General features: G+C 44.4%; 1 protein-coding gene across 50 annotated transcripts in view; it reads right to left on the minus strand.

Annotated features, from left to right (window-relative positions):
• The window catches only part of LOC101715682 (uncharacterized), a 348006-nt gene that overhangs the window by 158031 nt on the left and 167422 nt on the right, over positions 1-22553 (minus strand). For 36 of the 50 annotated variants that reach the window (XM_087206135.1, XM_087206137.1, XM_087206136.1 and 33 more), the window contains 2 exons: positions 19584-19642; positions 17505-17609 (listed from right to left, as the gene is read on the minus strand). The exons of 6 other annotated variants lie outside the window; for them this stretch is intronic. In XM_087206135.1, coding sequence (XP_087062261.1) covers positions 17505-17609; positions 19584-19642 — 164 coding nt within the window. The remainder of the gene's footprint in view (positions 1-17504; positions 17610-19583; positions 19643-22553) is intronic. 8 more of the 50 variants (XR_015449165.1, XR_015449164.1, XR_015449163.1 and 5 more) reach the window with 1 other exon arrangement.

The following is a 22553-nucleotide window of genomic DNA, read 5'->3' on the forward strand; positions in this document are numbered from 1 at the left end:
ACTATGTGGTACACATTGTTCTAAGCACTTATTAATTCATTTAATTCTTACAACAGTCCTGTGGGGCAGGTACTATTATTACTGCTGTCAAATCTACAAAATAACTGGGACACACATAATCCCAGATTAAGTGACTTGCACAAGGTCACACATACAACTGCTGTTGGAAATGTGATTCAAAACTAGGCCACTGGACTCCAGGGGCTGTTTTAGCCAGGACATTATCCTGTCTCACATAAAACAACTAGAATGACAGCAAATTATGAAAAAGGAGAGGAAAACAAAATGTATATTTTTAAAGGGTGCTCTAATACACTCAGGAGGCCAAGAAGAGTTCTAGAACTGATGAAGCAACTCACAGAGAGAAGAGCATTCTAGGCACAAGGACAGCATGTGCATTCATTTCCTACTGTTGCTAAAGGAAATCACAAACTTAGTGGCTTAAAACAGCACACATTTCTCTTACAGTTTTGTGAGTTAAAGTGTGAAGTAGTCTCACTGAGCTCAAATCAAGATGCTGGCAGGGCTGCATTCTTTTCTGAAAGCCCTAGGGGACTCTGTGTCTTCTCAGCCTCTGGAGGCTGCCAGCATTCTGTGGCTTGTGGCAGCACCTTCAAAGCCAGCAATGCCTGATTGAGTCAATCTCTCATCAAATCACTTTCTCCTTCTCTCCTACTTCCCCCTTTCACCCCTGTGAGTACCCTGAGCCCACCTGGCCAATCCAGGATGATCTCTCTATGTGAAGGTGTGCTGACTAACAACCTTAATTCCTTTTGTAAACTTACTTTCTCTTTGGCATTTGATGCTAGAGATTGAGAGATGGATATCTTTGGTGGCCTATTATTCTCAGATAATATCACAGATAATATATGGCAAAGTTGTGCAGAAGAAAAGAGACAAGTATTATATAAGTTACTTTTCTCATTGCTGAGACAAAATACTCAACACCCGAAGTTAAAGGAGGAAAGGTTTATTTGGCTCATCGTTTGTAGAGGTTTCAGTCCATAATCAGCTGACTCCAAGACAGGGTGGTGTGGCAGAGGGGCATGGCAGGGGGGAAATAGCAGGCAGGCAAGAGCACATTAGCTTTCTTTCTCTCCCTTATATTTTATGCAGGCATGCACCCTAAGGTGGATGTAGCACTCACACTGTTAATCTTAGCCAGAACTATGCTAAATCCATGAGTGGACTGGTTTAGTAATCACACACCCTTGATCCTAGCACCACACACTCTAGAACCAGCCACCTCTGAAAACCACCCCACCATGATTGCATGAAGCTTTGGGGGGACTTCTTGATACAAGCCACAACAAGTATGAAGGACAGAAGATCCCCATGTCATTCAAACAGAACAAGTGTGAGGCAGACAAGAAGTTAGGCCACAGGGCCAGCCTGATATGCACCGGGAGCCATGTTAAAATTTGGTCATCCTTCTGAGAGCAAAGGAAAACCACTAGAATGTATTAACTAAGGCACAGATGTGATGGGATTGTCATTCTGAAAGGCCACTCTGGCTGCTGAGAGACAGGGAGAAAGCAGAGGAAGGGGTCAGAAGGGGACAAGTGAACCAGCAAGATGAGGGGCGAGAGGCCAGATGGAGGTGATGAGAGTCTGGGCAAGGCTTTAAGACACAGAAGCAGGAAGGTGAAGATTCAAGAGGGATTTTGGAGTAAAAATTAACAGGACTTCAGGCTGGATGAGTGGGCAATGGAGAAAGAGGGAGAGGGAGAGGACGGAGGCTCTAGGCCTTTGGACTCAGGCAAATAGTAGTGCCATTCCCAGAGAATGGGAGCGATTGAGGAGGAATATGTGTGGGAAAGAAATTTGGCTTTGGATGCATTGAGGAAAGCTCAGGTAGGCAGTTGAATCTGTGAGTGCGGGCCTCAGAGGAGAGGTCTTTCTCATAGCTGGTGAATGGACCACTGAAGGCCTCCAACTCCATGTCCTGCTGGCCTCTCAAAAGTGGTATGTTTCAGTCCAAACCCCGTGGGGGTTTTCTCCAAGCTCACTCCAATATCTGCATCTTTTTATGTTAAGGTACCATCTGACAGGGTAGAAACCAATGATGTATCTTGCCAGCCCCTCCAAGGCCCAGCAATATGTCTGGCCCTTTATAAGAGACTGATAAACATGGTAGAATAAATAAGTGATTAAACCAATATATGAATCAATTACTTCTAGATATCTCCTCCCCCATCTCTCTCTCTCCCTGCCACTCTGTCCCATTCCTGTTGCTGCCTTTGGGCAAAAGTCAGGACTGTTTAGTTTAGAAGGCTCTGGGGTCAAATTCTCTTGTGACCTTAACACCTGGAGCCACGAGACCTTTGATGTAAACACTGTGAAGGGCTCTCCTCCCTCAGCAGCTCATCCAGGCACTCTGAGAGACTTTATAAAATTGACACCCATTGCTGCATTTTACTATTTGTGAAGAAATATGCTTCACAAAGCACTGCGGTAAATTGATTTGTTTAAATACAAAGTTGTAGCTTTTCCAATCAGATAAATATATTCCTGCATGCATGTCATTTTGTGAATTCCTGTTCCTTATTCTTTAGGGTTTCCAGGAACTCAACACTTTTCTACCACACAGAACAGGGAGGGGGGTGCTCCTCACAAAGGAATGTCCCACTGGGCCAGAGCCTCCCTGGGCTTAAACCTTCATAATCAATCAGTCAGAAAAGCATCCATTAAGCTCTGCTGTATTAGTCACTGCAAATAAAAAAATTATACAGATATAGTAGTCTAAAAGCCCACAGCCTGCGACCATCTTCTACTTTCTTTTTTTGCATGACACTTAAGATCATTCAAGAAGAAATTGGACAAAATACAGCAGATTGTTTAAAAAGAATTCTGGAGTTCTTTTTAGGGCAAATGTTAGTTTACTCTATTTCAGCAAAACTAAGGCCAGACAATTCTCCTCTTTTTAATCTATTCATCTATAATTTCCCTTTTTTTCATCTATCCATTATAACTATCAAAGAACCTATTATTTACAAGGCAAGGTGAGTATAGAAGAAGCTTGCTCCAGATCCTCGCTGGGGCTTATATTCAAGAAGGGGAAGATAGGCAATGAGCTATATATAAATAAACAAGAAAATATACCAGATCTCAGTGATGACAATAGGATTGTGTGAGATGATGGAGAGGGAACTAAATTTTAGGAAAGGCCTGTTGCAGTAGCAGATATTGAAGCAGAAACCTGAATGACAAGAGGAAAAAAAGTCATTAGTACATAGGTCTAAAGAAAAACACCTAGGCATTTCTTGACTAAAAGCTCCACAACAGCAGAGTTTGGGTTCTGTTTAACATTATAGTCACCAGAGTTACTGCAATACCAGCAGACCTTAGTTCTGGTAGGCACTCAGTGAAGACCAGATGTTTCTGATCTTTAGAATGTGGATGCTTACCTCCAAGACCTACCTCCAGAATCTTACTTTGCAAAACTTCCTGAACTAGCATTCATTACAGAGCTATGTGCTTAGGCGCTCAATCATAAATCAAGTCGTTCCCCCTGTCCTATGGGTGTGAGTGTTCTAACCTCGACTATCACTTCATATTTTATGTTCATTTATTGTTCACCAGGCTCAAGGCTCTGCCCAGTTTCCAGGTGGGATCTGCTGTCGTACCTTAGGAATAACAGCAGGAAAACCTTTCCCTTCACTTCTGAGCCACAGTGAAGGAAATTCATGAGCTCAAAGAACCTGACCCACTTAGCACCTTGCCTCCTTTCCCACAAGGCCCTGCCTGAGCTGAATTTAGAGATCAGATTCTCTTAATCATCTCTCTGAAGTTGTCACATCCTCCACCATGGGAAGGCCTTTCTGTGACCAGTCCCTCCCAGCTGCAACCGCAGTCCATTTCTGGGAACTGGTTCTTGATGCTGGAAATGAATAACTGACTCATCTGTAGACTCAACACAGCCAAGGAAAAAGTTGGTGAACTTGAAGAGGGGTCGATTGGAATTAAAAAGACGGAAACACAAAGGCAAAAAGGCTGAGAAAATAATAATAAAAAAATTAAACAAAAATAGAACGGAGCATCCAAGAACTGCAAGACAATCAAAGAGGGTGGTGGAAATCCAGTGGTTACATCAAGTGGAAGGGTCCTAGGGTTCACACAGTCCCACCTACTTCCTTTTTTTCCCTGCTTCCTTTTTAAACAGAATTAACTTCACATCCACCCTGAAAATCAGCTCTCAACCTTCATTTCTAAGACATACTCCTTGGCTAGCAAATTCTAGCCTAATATAGAGACAATCTTAGTAGTAATGAAAATAATGTTCACATGGTATAATTTAGGGACCGTTAATTGCCAGACAAAATACAGAACACCCAGTTCAATTTGAATTTCAGATTTCTGGTATAATCTATGTCTTGCACAATATTTGAGACATGCTCATACTAAAATTGTGCTCATTCTTTTCCCGAAATCCAAATTGAATTGAGCATCTATAATTTTTCTTGCTAAATTTCTATTAAAAGCCACCATACAACCCACTCCCAAGTATTTCCTTCCGAACCACCCATGTTGCCTATCCCTAACAAAGCCATGTCATGGCTTGGTTTACCTAAGCAGCTTGAAGAAGCATGAATTGCAAGACAGAGGGGAACAGGAAGAGAACTGCTACAGAGGAGAATCATTCTGGACTTGAGATCCAAACACCTTGTTTCAGAACAAGCTCTACTTCTTACATAAACTGTCTCAGCCTTCTAGTATGAGAAATGGTAATGATAGTCCCCACCCAACCCTATTCTGTGCTCTCAGATGATCCTGAGCACAGATTTCCGTGGGAATATAATTTGAAAAACATATAGGGCAATAGTTCATCTGATGGTGGTATTATTGTTACTTACACAAAGACACGGGAGTGAACTTCCATAGGCGAGATGATGGGTAAGGGAAGAACAGGCCTCAGGTCTCTGCCCCTCTCTGGTATCCATCAGAGCTGCCCATTTTCTACCACTCCTCGATTACATTTCATTTCTAATGATTGGTCAATAGTATTTATTTTTGGATTTTGCCATCACCTTCACACCAGGCACAAGTAGGTTCTGTTATGTAAGTGCTATAGAGCTTGGCCTAGCCTGTGTTTGGAGGGAAACCTGCCAAAGGGATCATGGGAGGCAGCCGTGATTCGAGACCCTGTCCTCTGAGTCAGCCTGATGCCAGCTGGGTGAGGTAAGCCTCCACCGGGGCCACCATTCACCTGCTGGCTCCTGGCCTCTCTCCGGCAGTGACCTACACCCTACAGGCTTGGCTAGGGCATGAATAACAGGGCAGGATTGTTTCCTGTGGCTCCTGGCTGGAGAGTAGTGGCCTGGATTTCATACATCAGTAAGAGGACAGTGAGCTGGCTCTGGCCTGGAATTAGTGCTCCCAACCCAGCTTTCCAGTGCTGCTCAGGCCACCTCTCTGAACTTCAGGCTGCAAATCCAAGACTCAGCTACCATACCTGAGAAGTTTTATGGGTCTAAAGGGTTTGTTGGCAAAGCGGGACCCACCTCACTTCCTGTGGCTCCCTCATTAATATAAAAGGCAGTCTCCAGGTTAAGGGGAAATAAAGCTTAGGTGTTGCCTCTGTATCTGTAAATGAAATTTGCATGAGCAGTAGCAAGCTACCCGGGGCTCAGTCAGGGTCTCTATAGTCCAGTGGTGGCAAATCTACGGCATGCGTGCTGTTGTATCACTGAAAGCTCTAAAAGGTTCACCATCGCTGCTCTAGTCTATAAGAAGAGAAAATATGCTGTGGTGTAGCTAAGGAGGTTTGAACTAGGCAACAGAATGCACTCACTGTGAAGAGACATGGAGCAGAAATAGTAGGACAGATTACTGCAGGAGGTCATGGAGAGCCCTGCCCTTGAACTTCATGGCCAGATGAAAGTATTAGGTGGGCCCAGAAGGAAAGCTCCTGAGAAGGGAGTACTTGAGATTCTCTACACCATGAGGATCAGCTAGAGCACATGTGAATGTCTGCCTACAAACACAACCTCCATGGAACAACTTCAAACACAATAGGTCTTCTTAATGCCCAACTCTGGTGACAGGAAATCAATGGGTTTCAAACTCCTCCAGCCAGTAACAAGCAGCCCTTGCACAGGCCTGTCAGCTCCATCCACTCATCACCCAGGCCACCATATTGCCCTCCAGCCCTTCAGAAACTGCCATGGTTACCTTGGGTGCATGAGGCTAGGAGCTATACAGAGGTAACTGCTCTGGTCTTTTAATGTCCACAGAACGCATAAGAATCAATAACCCTAAAGTCCACTTGAGAAACATAAGGCTGGAGAGACCCCTGTGGAAAGACACAGATTGTCCCCAAGGACAGTTGCCCCTGGGGTGCCCTTTGGAGCACTGTCACCCAGTCTGGCCTGCAGCCTGCCTCTCCTCGCCCTCTCTGAAATGGCTTCTCCCTGCCCCTCCAGATCAGATTTGGTTTCACTAGACTTGGAACCCTCTGAGCCTTTTCCTGCTGTGAACTGATTTATTTGGATGCATCTGTCAGAGTGTGACGGAAGGACGTCTGGCCAGCCAGGAGTCCAGCTGTGGCAGATGTGGCCTTGCAAGCCAGGCTCACAGGGATTCTGCCCACCCTTTCCCTCGTTCCTCCTGCTTCCTCTTGGAAAAGGCTGTCAGAGGAGCTGAGGACATCTGAAGGAACCATGAGAACCAGAAAAGAGCACAAGGCATACTGGGGGCTGGGAGGGCATAAGGAGGCTGGCATGCTGGAGCCACGGCCCAGGGAACTGGAGCTAGACCTTGTGCGGCCACCAGTGAAATATGTGGTTGTGAGCAAGTCAGTGAGCCTCCAAGTCCCATCCTCTGAGTTGATTTTTAGCTCTGAGACTCAGCTCACAAACTCTGGGATGAATTTTACAACTCTGTAGGACCAGCCAAAGTCCTCTTCCCTTTGATCACACTGCACCAGGTTCTTCTCTATTAAAAACACTTGAACCCAGAACAGACACAGTACAGGGTGTTAACCAGTGGAACACTGGTAAATAGTTGACAACTAGCTCTCCAGGGGAAAAAAATTCTTCATAAAATAAATTCTGCCGATACAAGGATATATAACATATAACTTTAAAATATCAATAAAATGAAAGATACAATACTCTTTATTATAAGTTTCACATGGCAAACTGATCTCACAGAATGCTTTTGTGGATTTTTGCAAACTCTACAGTCACATTTCTACCATGGTTGGATGAAGGGCTACATTTGACAATCAGCCTGCAAAATTCCCATTTGGAGCGATGGTTCCAATATCCACTGAGCTGATCCCTGCACTGGCCAGTGGGCACTTGAGGGCAAGGCCCAGGCTTACTTCTCTATACCCTCAGCATTCATTGCAGACTGACAAGCCTCCCATCACGGTGAGCATTCAAGCCACTCCCCAGAATAAGCTCAATCTCCTTAATTCACCCAAAGAAGAAAGCCAAGCAAGCCAGGAACCGATCAACTAAGAACAGGTATCCAAAAGGAGCGAATCCAAGAATTGCAGGCAGCAGGTGGTGGGTAGTCGAGAAGATTCCTTAAGCAGAGTGAGTCAGGGAGGAGGGAATGGTGGGCCTGGTATGGGGAGAGCAGAGGTCAAGGAGGGACCTCCCAGAGGCGGAGACTGCACAGGTAAAGGCATGGTCCAGAGGTGCCTGCCCCATCACTGAGACATCCATACTTTCATTCTTCAAATGTTTATGATCCACTGTGTGCAAAGCACTATTCCAAGTTAAACAGTGCCCCTGCTCTGGTGGAGATTAAGTTCTACAAAGGAAGAGACCCAATAACCAGCAAACAAGAACCCCCAACAGAGAAGGACACTGTAAGTAAACAGTGTTTACCTCAATAAAAGGAAGGACTTAGTGCAGAATTTAATCCCTAGACATGTTAAACAAGTGTTTGTCAAACAAACATGAGGCATGGCTAAGCAAAGAAAAGCCAGTTTTTTATGCAAGACTTCTCTGATCCTTGGATTTACTATTGGATGTTGTGAGTTACCAGCAGGGGCTAAATGGCTGCAGTGCTTGTTAGACTGGCATAGAAGGAAAATAGTGTGTGGGGGGTGTCTAGGTGAGGATCCAGAGGGTCTGACATTCTAAGGGGCCAGCCACAGAAATACCTGTTCAAAATAAGGTCATTCCAGACACACATCTGCTCTTGTCGGCTGAGCTGCTGCCTCCCTGCACTATCCCAGGCTCCCCAGTGGAAATACAGCCCCCAGTCCCTGAAGGCACTTGCCCTGCATAGGAGCTCACGCCATAATCTTTCTAGAAACAGAGTCCACTCCTGGGCCATGGAGCAGCAATCCAGTCCTGGCAGGTAGATGGCCCCTGAGTATTGATTGGAGCCTCCTGAGATCTCCTAATGGAATCAAGTAGATTTCCCAGGGGGTTCTAAACTATGTCCCGTGGGTTGTTGAGATCCTCCACAGTGGCTTAGAAGCCACCAAGAGAGGTCATGAGCTGAAGGGCTGGGGCTTCTGCCTCATCCCTACATCAGTCACAAAAGACCCTCTCCTCTATACTGAGTCTCTGTACTTGTCTGATAATTTAAAAGAAAAGCACATTTCCATCATACCTCCTGCCCCTCCACAACTACAAACAGCCACCTCCTAAACTCTTCTTCTTTACTAAGTATTCTGCCTTCTCCATGAATTTGGCATTGGCCTGGATGCTCTTGCTCCTCCAGCCCTGGAGCTGGAAGACAGATGAAGGAGAAAACTCAGGCCCAAAGAGAAGGGGTGCAGCGGGGAGCAGAATAGAGGTGGCCTGACGAGTCCTGCATCTGCCACTTCCTGTTCGGAGTGCCCTCCCACAACCACCTCTTCCCTGCTCCCAGTCCAAACCCTCTCACCCCAACAGCTTGTGACACTGCTCTTCTGGACCCCCTTTCTTCACTTCACACAAAGCAGATTTGACCAATTTTTGAGCCAGCCTTGAATGACAGTCATTTTCCCCAGGATTACAGATCTCGTTCACTGATGCTTCAGGCCTCACAGGCTAAGCCTGGGCAGTACATCTGGGAGGCACATCGGCAGACCTCCCTCACAGAGGAGCTTTTGTGAGCATGAGCCCTGGTTCCTGCCATACCAGCAGGATGGGCCTCAGGTCCCGGCTCCTGCCAAGGATTTAAACAGTGAGAATGTTAACAAGCTCCCAAGCTTGTATCCAGCTCTGCGCAATGTGGGGAGACACTGCTCCTTCACTTTACTTAACAATGCATTATAAAAACAAGCAAGGCAGTAGCCAGAGGATGGGCAGACTCTTCAATACAGAGAATCAGCAGTCATTTGAAGTGACAGTCATCTTGCAATGCCATTGAGACATACAAAGGCATGTTTGCTTTGCAGCAGATTCAGATAGTTTCAGTCCAATTCCCCTTTCTCTCCCGCAAAAGCCAGCTCAACCTTGACAGAGACCTTTACCACTATGATTTTCACAGAAGCCCTACATAGTCACCCCTTATCTTTCCTGGGAATTAACTTGCTGTGGTCTGACTAGTAAAGGAGAGAGAGTCTAGCCAAGGAGCAGCATTTTCTGGAGGAGAGATGGGTGGGGAAGGGGGTCAACCCTGCCAGCAGGTCTGTTTCTGGCACCATCTACAGACCTCCCTGGAGCCAGCCAGTCCGGCCAGACTGATTAGGCCAATGTGCTCTTTATCTGGGTCCAGGAGATAAGGTTGCAGCCCTAGAAGGGTGACAATAGGATGTGCCGGGGTAAGGAGACCCAAGGAACACTGTAGCAGATGGAGAATTTAGGGAAAGGCAGAGTTCTGTCAAGGGCCTCCTTGTGGGTTTCAAGTGGTTTCCAGGCAAGATGGGGACACTGGGCCTCAGCATGTGTCCCACTTGGAGACACTAGGCTGTGCTCCTCCAGCTCTAGCAGCATGGAGTTCACCTGGAGAGGTTCACCTGGAGAGGATCCCTCCAAACACTGATTGCTGAGCACCTCTCCAAGCTCTGATTCACTTGGTGGGAAGGAAAGATCTGTGGATCCGCATGTCTGACAAGTTTCCTGCATGTCTGACAAGTTTCCCGGTGATGTGGGAGGAGCACCACCCCTGGGGAGCCACTGCCACAGGCCCTAGACAAAACCTACCACATGCAGCCACAGGAGCCCCATCTTTCAGCGCTTCCTCAGATCTCTCTCCCTCTCTCACTGCTCTTAGGAAACAAAGAGCTCAAAGTCCTTACAACCAAGAAAGGCCCCAGCAGGGAGAGGAATAGTCACCTCTCTCCCTGCAACCCAGGGTAGTACAGGCTCACTGCACACCACTGTCCTCATTTGTAGAAGGAGGAAGTTGATGGAGTAATTTTAAGCAACCCCCTTCCCACATGAGAATTCTCTACTGCTGTGAAAGGGAAGAAAATGCCCAGCTTGCCCTGTGAGTTTGCCTAAGCCCAGCTCATTCTCTCTACTACTAGGCACTATATTAAAGGGCTTTTTTCCCCAGTACTAAGGATTGAACCCAGACCCTTTGCACTGAGCTACATTTCTACCCTTCTTTCATTTTTCGTTTCTTTGAGACAGAGTTTCACTAAATTGCTAATTGCCCAGGCTGGGCTCAAATGTGGAATCTTCTCTCCTCAACTACCCAGGTTGTTGCCATTACAGGTATGCACCACCATCATTTTTAACCCCTAGCTCCCAAACCTTTAATTTATACACAACAGAACCTCTAAATATCTGTCTGAAGACTTACTAGTTGTCAACTTTCCACTTTCCACCTCTGTCTCCTTCTCTTTGCCACTTCCCTGGATATAACATTTGAGCAGAATTTTAGTTCTGTGGATAAAGATGTTTGATCCATTTTTAAGACTAGCCACCTTTCTCTGGGGCCCTCTGGTGTGGCCCCCAGAATAGAACCTTGCCCACAATCATCTCCCCAGCAGACCTTCCAGGTGGTGCCCCTGCTAGTATTAGTCACCTAGGCTGTACTGGAAGCTTTTTCGGGTCCAACCTCAGCTCAAATCACAGTAGGTAGCCCAACAAGAAGCCCAGACTTTGCCTCTGAATTTCTAGTAAGATTTCTGTCACCTGCAGGCAGATATTCCTGTCTTTGCTGTCAAATGACAGTCTCCACCCAGCCCATGGCCCCTTTTATGCCATCTTACCTCTCCCATGAAACCTAGAAGGGAACTCAGAAAGTGGGTTGCAGTTCTGGGTCCAGTTCCCACAAAGTGAAAGACCGGCAATGTAACCAGAGGCTATGTATTTTCACAGAGATCACCCAGTGCTCATCGCTGTGTCACCCAGGTGTCCTGCCAGACACATGTGCATTCCCTCATTTGACTGTCACCAACAAATCATGGAGCTGGCCAGAGGCATATTGCCCTGGTGCTGCAAGTAAGAACAGAGGAGAACTCGAGAGGAACAAGTAGTTGCCCAAGGTTGCACAGCTAGTTCTGGTGCTGAGAACAGTCTGGGCCACCTTGGCTTAAGTATAGGGCACTGGTTTTTGCAGCCAGATGAACCATGGTGATGTCACCTGACTGATCAATTACTTGTACACAGGTAATCACAACAGGAGAAGACTTCTTAGTGTCCCATGGGGATAAAGAATGATTTGTCCTGGGTTGAACATTTAGCTCAGTGGTTCTGCCACCTGCCTCACAAGTGTAAGGTCCTGAATTCAATCCCCGGTACAGAAAAGAAAGAAAGAAGGAAAGAAGGAAAGAAGGAAAGAAAAAGAAAGAAAGAAAGAAAGAAAGAAAGAAAGAAAGAAAGAAAGAAAGAAAGAAAGAAAGAAAGAAAGAAGAGAAAGAGAGAAGGAAGGAAAGAAAGAGAGAGAGAAAGGAAGGAAGGAAGGAAGGGAAAGAAAGGAAAGAAAGAAAGAAAGAAAGGAAGGAAGAAAGAAAGAAAGGAAGGAAGGAAGGAAGAAAGAAAGAAAGAAAGAAAGAAGGAAGAGAGGGGAAGAAAGAGAGAGAAAGATTTCTCCTTTAGCTGTAGATGAAGATAAGAAAACACTTTATATTCATCAACACACCCTGGGGGCTTGGGCTTCCCATGTACTGTACCTGCCAGGCCGTGGGTCCCTCCCTGCTTCCCTGGTGCCCATGGCCAGTGTCCCAAACATCCATGGCCAAAGACTCTGCTGCCCTTGCTCTGTGGGTGAGGCTTCCCAGTACAATGTGTGTCCTTCTGGCATCCGTGGTTTGCTAATGGGAACACAGTCTGAACTTCTGATGAAAATTAGATTCTTCAAATCTCAGAGCAGAGTTGAGAGATCCACGGGTAGCAGTGTTTCTCCTTGGCATTTCACTGGATGCTAGTCCACAGCAAAGCTTTTTGCATTCTGACAAACACATTCTGGAAACTCCTAAAATCTTGTTTGGGGAGACCAGTTCCCATTTACAGAGCAAAGCCTCTATGGACTCCTGCAGGAAGGCATCTGTGTCCCGAACCTATTGGCTCTGTCATCAGCTTTTAAGATGTTGCTCCGTGGCATTGGAGGTCAGTGCAGCTCTGTTTGTTTAGGTCCTGAATTAACTTTTTTTTTTGGTACCAGGGATCAAACTCAGGACCTTGCTCATGGGAGGCAGGTGCAGTGCCACTGAGCTAAATCCCTAGCCCCTAAATTAACTTTTAAGACATTTCAAATAGGTAAGAGTAAGAGATCATCTAGTCTGACAATGACAAACTACATACTGGTTTCTTTATGTGCCGTTTTTGGACAAGGATATGATTATTATTTGCTACATTTTTAAAGAGTTGCTTGCTAGAGGAGAAAGAAAAAGAAGAAAGAGAAGGAGGGGCAGGGAATGGCAGGGAAGGGAAGGGAAGGGAAGGGAAACCATGCCCAGCCCTGCAGCCTGGGAAGAAGCCTCAGCCTGGGGAGGCCCAGTGAGCTCCAGGACTGTCTGAGGGCTGCAGAGCAGGAAGAGAAGCCCACGGGGAGGTGGGAGTGAGGCTCAAGCTGGGGCTGCAGGACAGGCCCCGTGGGGCCGGGCTGGCCTGGCCAGTCCCCGCTCTGTAACCAGGCACAGTGCTGAAGGACACTCAGGAGGGGCAGGGTGACAGAAAGATACACAAAGGGATTGAAGAGGATTTTGTCCCCAAGCCGCATCAGCCGTTTCCTGGAATCCCTGGGAGTGAGTTCTGAGAATCAGAAGGGGCGGGAGCAGCGCCCGCAGGGAAGAGCAGGCAGAGGATTGGCTGAAGGCTGTGCGTGCGGTGTGGGTTGGAGACAAGCCTTGCTCTCAGGTCCGCCCAGGCTGGCAGGCCCCACTGAGGAAGTCAGGGAGGGGTGCAGGGCACTTCTGCCCCAGCCCACAGTACTTCCTGCTCCTCAGGAGCAGCTCCAGCTCCACAAAGTTCCCACCTCTCTCCTCAAGCCTCCTTCTCAGAACGCCCCTGGCTTGAAAGCCTTGGAGGTAGACGAGCTTCTCCCCAGCTGCCTGGCCCCAAAAGGCAGGGAAGAAAGACCTTGCCTTGCCAGGCTGCCTCCAGTCCCCAGCTGCCTGGCCCCAAAAGGCAGGGAAGAAAGACCTTGCCTTGCCAGGCTGCCTCCAGTCTGTCCTCTCCTTCCTCTCCCTTCACCTTTCCTCTCCCCTCCTTAGTCCTTTCTTCTCTTCCCATTCTTCCTCAGCTTCTGCATCTCCCCTCTGTGTTCCTCAGTTCCCTGTTTGGAGCTGTCTCCCTCCACTTTCCCCCAGCCCTTTGGCGGTTCCACAGCCACAGCTCCCTAGTAGAGGACAAACGTGGGTCCTCATCCTGAACGTCTCTCCATGTTCAGCAAGAGAAGTTTGGAACTGAGGCAACAAAGGGTGCTCCATTCCCAGGAAAGGGTTAGCAGCCTGCCTGTTTCCTCCCTCTCACTCCAAGTCTCTCCCTACCAAGGGGACAGCCCACCAGGCCAGCCACCCCTCATGGGGAAACCTCTCATTTCCAAGCTGCTAGCCCACCACACTTAATTTTCCCTCTTCCATTCCTCCCCATTTCACCCACCAGAATGGAGAAAAGTGAACTGCTTATATCTGTACCACTATGGTAGCTGCAGGCGTTGACTGTTGAAATCACCAAGTTACAAAACGAGACAGGCAGCGTCAGACGCTAAGCCACAGGCACTTTGAGAGAGGACCACTGTCTTTTGACAGTGGAGGACAATGCCACAAGGACTACCTTTCCCAAACCAACATCTTTGCTGATGGGACCATCCTAGAAAATCTGTTTATATGTGGAGATCACACATATTGTTCCAGGCTTAGGCTGGAAAATATTTAGACAGCTAAGTTAGGTAGAAATGTTATAGGCAGTCAGACAGGGCTAGGCGCTCAAAGGAGTCAGTGTAGAAGATGAGAATACATTACAACTGTGGCTGGAGGTCCATCTGTTGAAGGCCAGGCCTCAAGCTAAAGATGGAATGACCAGGCCTACATACCTCCCCAAAGGATAAGCAATATACTATAATTGGTATCACTTGGTCCAATAAAGTCTAGATAGACATCAGTCACCCAGGTAGGTGATGTGACCAGGACTTCCTGACTCATCTCTTTCAAAAAAGGTCTTTGTTCTGTCCATGTATGCCTGCCACGTGGCTTGCTTCCCATTTTGGATCAATATTGCCTAAGCAGCTATACTTGTAGTCTTATTGATTAATCATAGCTTTGCCCTACATAATACCCACCTTATGATTTTGCTCTATAAAGCTTCCTGTATAAAGTGGGGTCCATGGCAGCCCACTCAGGTTTCCTCCTGCCTCTCAGGAGCTATCTCTCTCAATAAATACCTACTCTTAACCTCCCTTGCTCCTTAGAATTCTTTCTTCAATTTAAGGGAACATGAACTTGGTGTACTTGGCATCTAGCAGGTTGGGAGTTCTATTATTTTCTCTTTATCATTTGGAGGTCCTATACCATTATGTAGAGTAGGGGTTCAGATAAGGTATTTCCAATCGCTTGGGTGTTTAGCTAAGGAAATTAAGAATATACGGATAGAAAGATGAAGGGTCTCCAAAGCAAAAGACTGTGAGCAGCCCTTCCTGCAGATCAAAACCACCACACCTCCTCTGACATTTTAGCATCAATTGCAGATTTGCCTTTAAAAACTAAACCAAATGGAAAGTCTCTTCCAGGAAGAACCCCCATCAGGGCATGGTCTCGGGACTGTCTAAAGTTGGTTTAGGAAAGACAGGCCCCTTTCCCAAGTGCATCATTTTATCTCACCCCAACTTCTTCCTGGAGCCTGCTGGATGGTATACACAATGACTGAGTCATAAGTACATGAGTGTTGAAGATGACATTGTAATATAATACCCAGAAGCAAAGTATGAAGCTCCCTAAAGTTATCTTTGGCCTTGGGCTTGTCTTGATCATTCTTGTAGCCAGCCTTCCAGCTTGAGAAGCACTGTCCACCTATCCAGCTAATAGCACTGAGAAACTTCCTAATTCTTCTTAAATATACTGATATTTTCCTCTCTGGAGCTTCCAAATCATCAATCTGTCCCTTGCAGCCTCTCTGAACAATGCTCTGGTTACTTAAATACCCACATAGCAGAGATCTCTAGGGCTCTGTGCAGAAAACCCATGTCCTTCTTGGAGGCTCTTTGCACACTCCCCAGTGTTTGGTGTGTTTTTCCTCCCATGGACCCTACATGTATGACTCTTCTTTGGAAAGCTGCCTTTGGGCTCCTGGGACCACTGCCCCTGCACACAAGCAAAAAGCCTGACCTGTCTGGGAATTTAGGACCTCACAGAATGACACTTGGCTCCCTTGTTCTATAGAATATTTCAATCAAGATCTAGTCTCTTGAGATGGAAACCATACCAGTTATTTTAATAGAGAGAATTTAATATAAAGAAATATTAACTCAGTTTTGAGAACACAAAAAGCCCAAGAGAATATTAAAATATCAAATAGGTGGCAACTGTAAGCAGCTAACATCCTTAGTCTGAAGGCACAAAGGGAAGTATTAGAATTATTTAGTTTTAAAAGCTGGGAGGAAGACACGTACAAAGCTGATATGCTCAGAAAAAGTACTGCTGCTCTGCTAGGACTGCAAGAGGTAGGTACCAAGCTGGGACTTATACCCCTGCAATGGAGGAGCCAGACAACTGCTGGTGGTATTTCTGGGAAGAACTATAGGCCTGCTTCTGCAAGTGTTGGAAAAAACACCAAAGGGAATCACCAACTGCTTCTGGAAGGAACCGTCAGTGCCAGGCAACAAAAAGCCATCAAAATAGAAGTTCTTGGGATGGTGAAAAACAGAGGTAATGATCTGGTAAGTGATCCAGATAGGAACAGGATACATAAAAGGGGGCCAGCAAACAGGAAGGAACATTGCCCAAATCATACTAGGGGCTGGCTTCCAGAGATGGGATTAAGTTATTCACCTATAGAAATATTAGAGCAATTTGACCCACAATGAATTCCAAGAGCAACTGGAAATTAACAGAAGACAGAGCCAAAACTGAAAACGAGAACTTCTGATTCTACATGTTCATATCCTTGTGGTCATATTCAGGAATAGAACTGTTTCCCTTTCATACATGAGTTTTGTATCCTGGGAGACAATAAAGAAGATGCCTACTTAAGACACTAGGCAACTAGGACATTGAATATGGAAACTTGAGACCATCCCAAAGAGAGAGAACTTCCTACCCACTGGCAGCCATTAATTAAAAAAAAGAGAAAGAATAACAGAGGGACCAAGTGATCAGATCATGGCAGGGCTAGTCCTGGAACTAGGATCATTCTTCCATTTGGTATTTCCTGAGCATCTATTGTTCTGGCCACAGATGGGTCTAGATCCTGAGGAAATGTTAGTGAATAAGTCTCTAGGAACTGGAAAATGTGAAATGTAAGTTGCACTGTGGCAAGGAGGCTTTTGTCTATATCATTTCCCTCCAAGTGCACTCTTTTTATTGCATTGGGATAGGGCTTCATTTTCCACTTTATCTTCAGTTCTCATCAAGAAAAAAAACACAGTGAGTAGCTATGGTTAAAATGGGAAGTTTGTGGAAGTGACAGAACACAAAAGCCATAGACACTATTTCTTTCCATCCTCTTATGGCCGCAATAGGACCATTTCAAACATAGACTCCCGTTCTCTGTGACCACTATATCCTAAGAATCTTTGTCCAGGTGGTTTGGATATCTATATCTATATCCATACTCCCCTTGGAAAGGTATTGGTGCCAGGACTGGGTGACACACAGCTCCCCCTGGTGTTCTGGAGGAATGTGTTAACGTTTGTAGAGGTCCAGCCAGGATGGAAATCAGAAGCCTACCCAACTCTTCCATGAAGATAACAAAAGAACTTTTAACAGATCTAGTGGAAAGCTTTAGAGAAAAGGGAGAAGTCTGAGATTATCTTGAGATTGAAAATCTTAGGCTCTATTCTCCACATTTCCAATGATACAGGCCCATTTTTTTGTTGGTGACAGATACAAATGTGTTCTGGGCTACAGCAAGCAAGTCAGAAAGGGAGATGAAGTACTGGAAAATATAGATACATTTGCATTTTACCCTTCACCTGAGTTCAAATCAAGAAATAGGGCTTATGCTCACCAATTCAAGGCCCAACTTGGAAATTGGACTATTCTAGTCTTTGTTTTTCCATCATCTTCTTGATCCACATTTTCTAATCTGCTTCTCTCAGTATTAGCTGAATTCCTTGGAAACAAAGAGACAAAGGAAAATGAAGGCACTTAAATTCTATTGATCAATAAGTAATTTAAGCCTTTTCTTTATTGGAATTTCTTCAAAGCATTTGTTAATGTAAGTTGAAATTCCAAAAGTCTCACATATATTGTTATCTTATAAAAATTTGAACATTGGAACACCAGCTAACATACTTACTACAGAGATACACCCAAAACAATAAGGATGTATTTTGTGATGGTAAATTCAGAACCTTTAAACACTGAATTAAGTATCCCCAAATTTGAGATTCTTTTAAAGGCTTCTGTTATAGTAGTCCATCCCTTACTCACTGGTAATACATTCCAAGACTTCCAGCACATGCCTGAAATCATGGATAATGTAGACCTCCTTGGCTATGTTGATAATCTTCCCCTTTTCAATTAAGAGAAGCATTTCATGGCTTCTCTTTGGCATGTCTGAATTCCCAGCATCACTATTCTTGCACTATGGGGCCATTATTAAGAAAAATAAGAGTTCCTTGAATGCAAGCACTGTGATACTATGACAAAGATCTGATAACCCAGTCAGCTACTAAGTGACTAATGGGGAGCTGGTGGCATCAACAGTGTGGATATGTAGGACAAAGGGAGGATTCATGTCCCAGCCAGCAGGGAGAAAAAAGGTGTGAGATATCATCATGCTACCCAGAAGAGGACACAATTTCTAACTTATGAATTGTTTATTTCTGGAATTTCCCATTTAATCTTTTCATACTACATTTGATTCTGGGTAATTGAAACCACAGAAAGCAAAACTGAAGATAAAGGGGGGAGGGTGTGACTGTGTGGGTGTCCTGTGTGTGAGTGCACAAGCACATCGGTGGGCAAGTGTACCTTTTCATCAGTACTACACAGATGCATTTTCAGAACTCAGAGAAGCCAGGGGATCTACAGTGAATGTCATCCTTTCTTTCCTATTCAAACAGAATAGTGTCCTAACCTGCCTCTGTTGTGCTCCAAATCCTCAAAGCAGTAGGATTTTACAGTCTCTCTTAGTCACTCACTCTCAGGTCATTACCAAAGTTCACCGTTAATGCTCTCTCTCCCAGTGGATGGAACTATGGGTCAATAAAACCTCTCTGAAGAACAATTTAGAAAAAAGTATCCTCTTTGACCCTATAATTCCATGTTGATTGTTGAATCCTAAGAAAATGTAAAATACTAACAATTTTGAATAAAGACATAAATTTTTGTATATGTTTTAAGTAAAAATAAACCATCGGAAATGCACTAAATGTAAGATGTTGTCTCATAGATTATGTAAATTCAAATAATAGAATATTAGTCTATCATACACACACAGAGAGAGACAGACACACACACACAATATTAAGATGATACATTTTCTGTATCAGCTTTGGCTGAAGTCCTAAAGAAGAGAGAACAAAATAATAGGGAACAAGCATCAAAGCATCATGCATATCCCTTCTGAAGGGACAATTCTTAGGTGCATCTCTCAGAGCTCCTTGGAGGGGATCCAGTGAGACTCAACCTCAGCTGTCCAAAACAGGAATCAGCTTGGTCACATACTCTTCATTCTCTTCCTTTCCTGTCCTACACATCCTGTCCCCTCCCTCCTTCCTACAATCTACCTCCCACCATGAAGTCAGGACCCACATCCTTATCTCAAGCTTTATTGGAAGGTGAAATAAAATTAAGTCGCCCGGAAACATAATATCCTTGAGCTCAGGTTATTGGATAAGAAAGCCTCAGGAAGGAAGTTATGTCCAAAGAGCTTCAGTTTCATCCTACACTGGGAGCAAGAAAATAAAAGGAAAACCTGGTTTTCTGCTTGGAACAAGAGAGGGTGAATGCTCCCTTACACAAAAACTAAAACTTCAATGAGTAATCCTATCACAATAGTGTCATCATCACTGTCATTATTATTTTTAAACAGCAGGGTCACAAAGATCAGACAGGTCCACAATGATAGAAACAGACTCACCAGGCTAGGGCCTGTTTAAGGGTCTCCCTCTTCCCTTCACAACTCTCTTGCTCCTCCATCTATTTAGAATGGGACCAGGCATTAGAGACCACAATGTTGTACCCACAAAAATGTCATACTGAGGGCCAGAAGCAGGAAGATTGAAATTAGTTTCCAGTTTCTTCTTCTCAAGTTGGACCCTAACCCACATCTAGACAGACACTGCTTCTCTTCTCCTTGGTCTTAACTCTTTTTGAATTTCCTTAATGGATTTCAAATTGTGCTTCAAGAAAAAGAATTCTGAGGCTGTGAATGAAATAGCCCTAATAATTCATGATGCTAGGGATTTGAACAGGAATCCAAAGGGAAGACGTTTTCACCATACGAAAGTCTAGATTTTTAACTTTTGCTTTCCTGCCTAGACTTCAAAATGACCTCTCGACTCTGATAAATGTGGGCAAGAATGTAGTAGAACCAATTGTCAGTAGCATTGTCTACCAAAGGTTTGGGACAGAGGTTTCAAAGTCAAATGTCTTCAGGGTCCAGGTGAGTTGTGTAAGTAACACAAGCAGGGATTTGTGGAAACAATAGCAAATATGAGAGTGTGTGCCTGTCCAAAAGGTAATTTTGAACTGTGGGCAGATAGGATCCAGAACTGAAAGACAATGGAAATTCTTAAAAGTAACCAAGAAGTGAAAAATCTAAATTTAACATGCAAACACTTGACTTTTCAATGGTGGTCATGGTGGTAAATGGTGTTTTCTACTCACTCCATGTTGTCCTGCACAGTTTGTCAAAGAAAATATGTTAGAGTGCTATATTGGGCTCCTGGAGTCCCAGATAGATATGTTACAGGAGCAAATTTATCCCCTGTAACTGGAGAAAGTATTGAAAGTGATAGGCAATTGCAAAATTTTGAAAAGCAGAAAAAATGGAGAAAGATTTTAAGGAATGAGTTGTAAATGGGCAAAACTATACTTGAATTTATAAGCTTATGATCTTTAAAGCAATCTGGTATCAGCATCAGCACCTGCTATTATGACATACACAGGAAATGTGAATGTAATATGATCAGTGTTGCATCATACAAGGTCCTGGTCCTATTAATAGTCCATTAGCTGCCTTCTTCCTTTCATTGCAGGGCTTTGCCACCTGCATAACATCTGGTTTGAACTAGGAGTTCTATGCCCTAGCCCCACTCTCATCAACTCTCCCACAAAATTATCCTTTGAACAAGAGCTTGCCACCCCATCACAACCAGCAGAGCGGAAGTCCACTGTACAAAGACACCCAGTAAAAGACAAAGACCTCTGAGTGGACAGCACTGGCTACCAGTTAATGGGCTTCTTAGGAAAAGGAAGTAAAGACTGATGTAAGACTGTGAGAGTGGCTAAATGGGTGAAGGACGGCTCTCCCTACCTTTCTCATTGTGTGATATTGAAGGTATAACAGACTAGCTTGGGTCCTAGCTTAATCACATCCTAAGCTGTATGACCTTAAGCAAGTTAATGATTCAGAGAGTTTCAGAGTATTTCAATAAAACTGGGATAATAGTTACCTTGACTGTACAATTGAGATAAATAAAATCACAGACAGACTATAGCTCATAGCCCAAATCCAGCACATGGACACTTTTCTACAGATTTATTGGAACATACCCAGGCCATTCATGTACTACAGCTATCTAACCCTTTACCTTTTGAAGGATATTTTTATCTCTTGGGTCATGATTGCTTACCTTATGAGGGTCTTTCATCAGTAAAATTTGAGTGTTATAGACATTAGACTCAACCTTTCACATCCTAAAGTCCTCCTCCACAGTTACTATTTTCATTCTAAGTTTAAAGCTTTGAACACCTGATAACACAGATCCCACTGCACTGTTGTTACTCCTAGTTTCCTCTAGTTACAGAGAACATGCAGAATAGTAGAACAAGTTCTGTTTAAAGTTAGCAAAAATAGTGAATGTGGTATAGGATGATTAGCACCAAAGTGAAACAGGGAAGGCTACTGGCCCCTTCTGCCTTTGCCTTCTCCCCAAAGCTGTGCCAATTTATGAACATTACCACAGTCTACCACCACACAATGGACCTATTACATACATATTATCACAACCATACTACTGTAAGATATCTAGCAATATAGTTATGACATAGTATCACAACCAACAACCACAAGATGGACTGCAACACATTGTTGCAAGATATACTCATATTTGATAATATATTAACATTACTGCACCCTACTACCAAAAGATGGACTTGCTACATATTATCACAATGTACTACTTGAAATACATCTGGTGATATAACTATAACATAATACTACAATCTACTACCAAGATGGACTTATTACATACTGCTGCAAGATGTATGTGATAATGTACCTATAACATGTTACTAGAAGCTACTACCACAAGATGTACTTACACCAAATATTTTACTTATGACATATTACTACAAGACTCTACTGCAAGATGTACTTACATTACTATCATATTACTACAGTATACTACCGCCTCAAAACAAGTCTGTCCTTGGGTCCAGGGACACTGTCAAAACATTTTCATAAAAGGACCTGCTACCTTTCCCCAATTCTACAGGAAGACCAAATGTGACTGCTAAAGAACAAAAGGGCTTATCAAAGAGACCCTAGAAGCTCACCAACATCTGTTGGTAGGACAAAGCCCTAGGCCCGCTTGAGTCCACTGAGCAATCAAAAGGTAGTACCCATCTCTTTCCCACTTTCCACATCTTTCTTGTCCCAAGGAAGAAAAGAGAACTGAGTTCTAAGACTTTGAATTTAGAGATCAGCATTGGTCTCATTGGTATTTAGGTGGGGTTTTTTTCCCATTAAGTTTATTGGTACATTTTCGATATAAAATACAGTTACATTCATCATTGGGATCTTGTACCTTTACATGAGTATCTTGGTTCTTATTTTTTTTCCCTTCCCCTGCCCTCCCTTCACACCCTCCACCCCTCCCTATTT

Source organism: Heterocephalus glaber, unplaced genomic scaffold (genome assembly GCF_053883595.1).
Source record: "Heterocephalus glaber isolate CG9 unplaced genomic scaffold, H.glaber_assembly_v1.0 deba00000621, whole genome shotgun sequence".
In the NCBI taxonomy this organism is placed as follows: Eukaryota; Metazoa; Chordata; class Mammalia; order Rodentia; family Bathyergidae; genus Heterocephalus; species Heterocephalus glaber.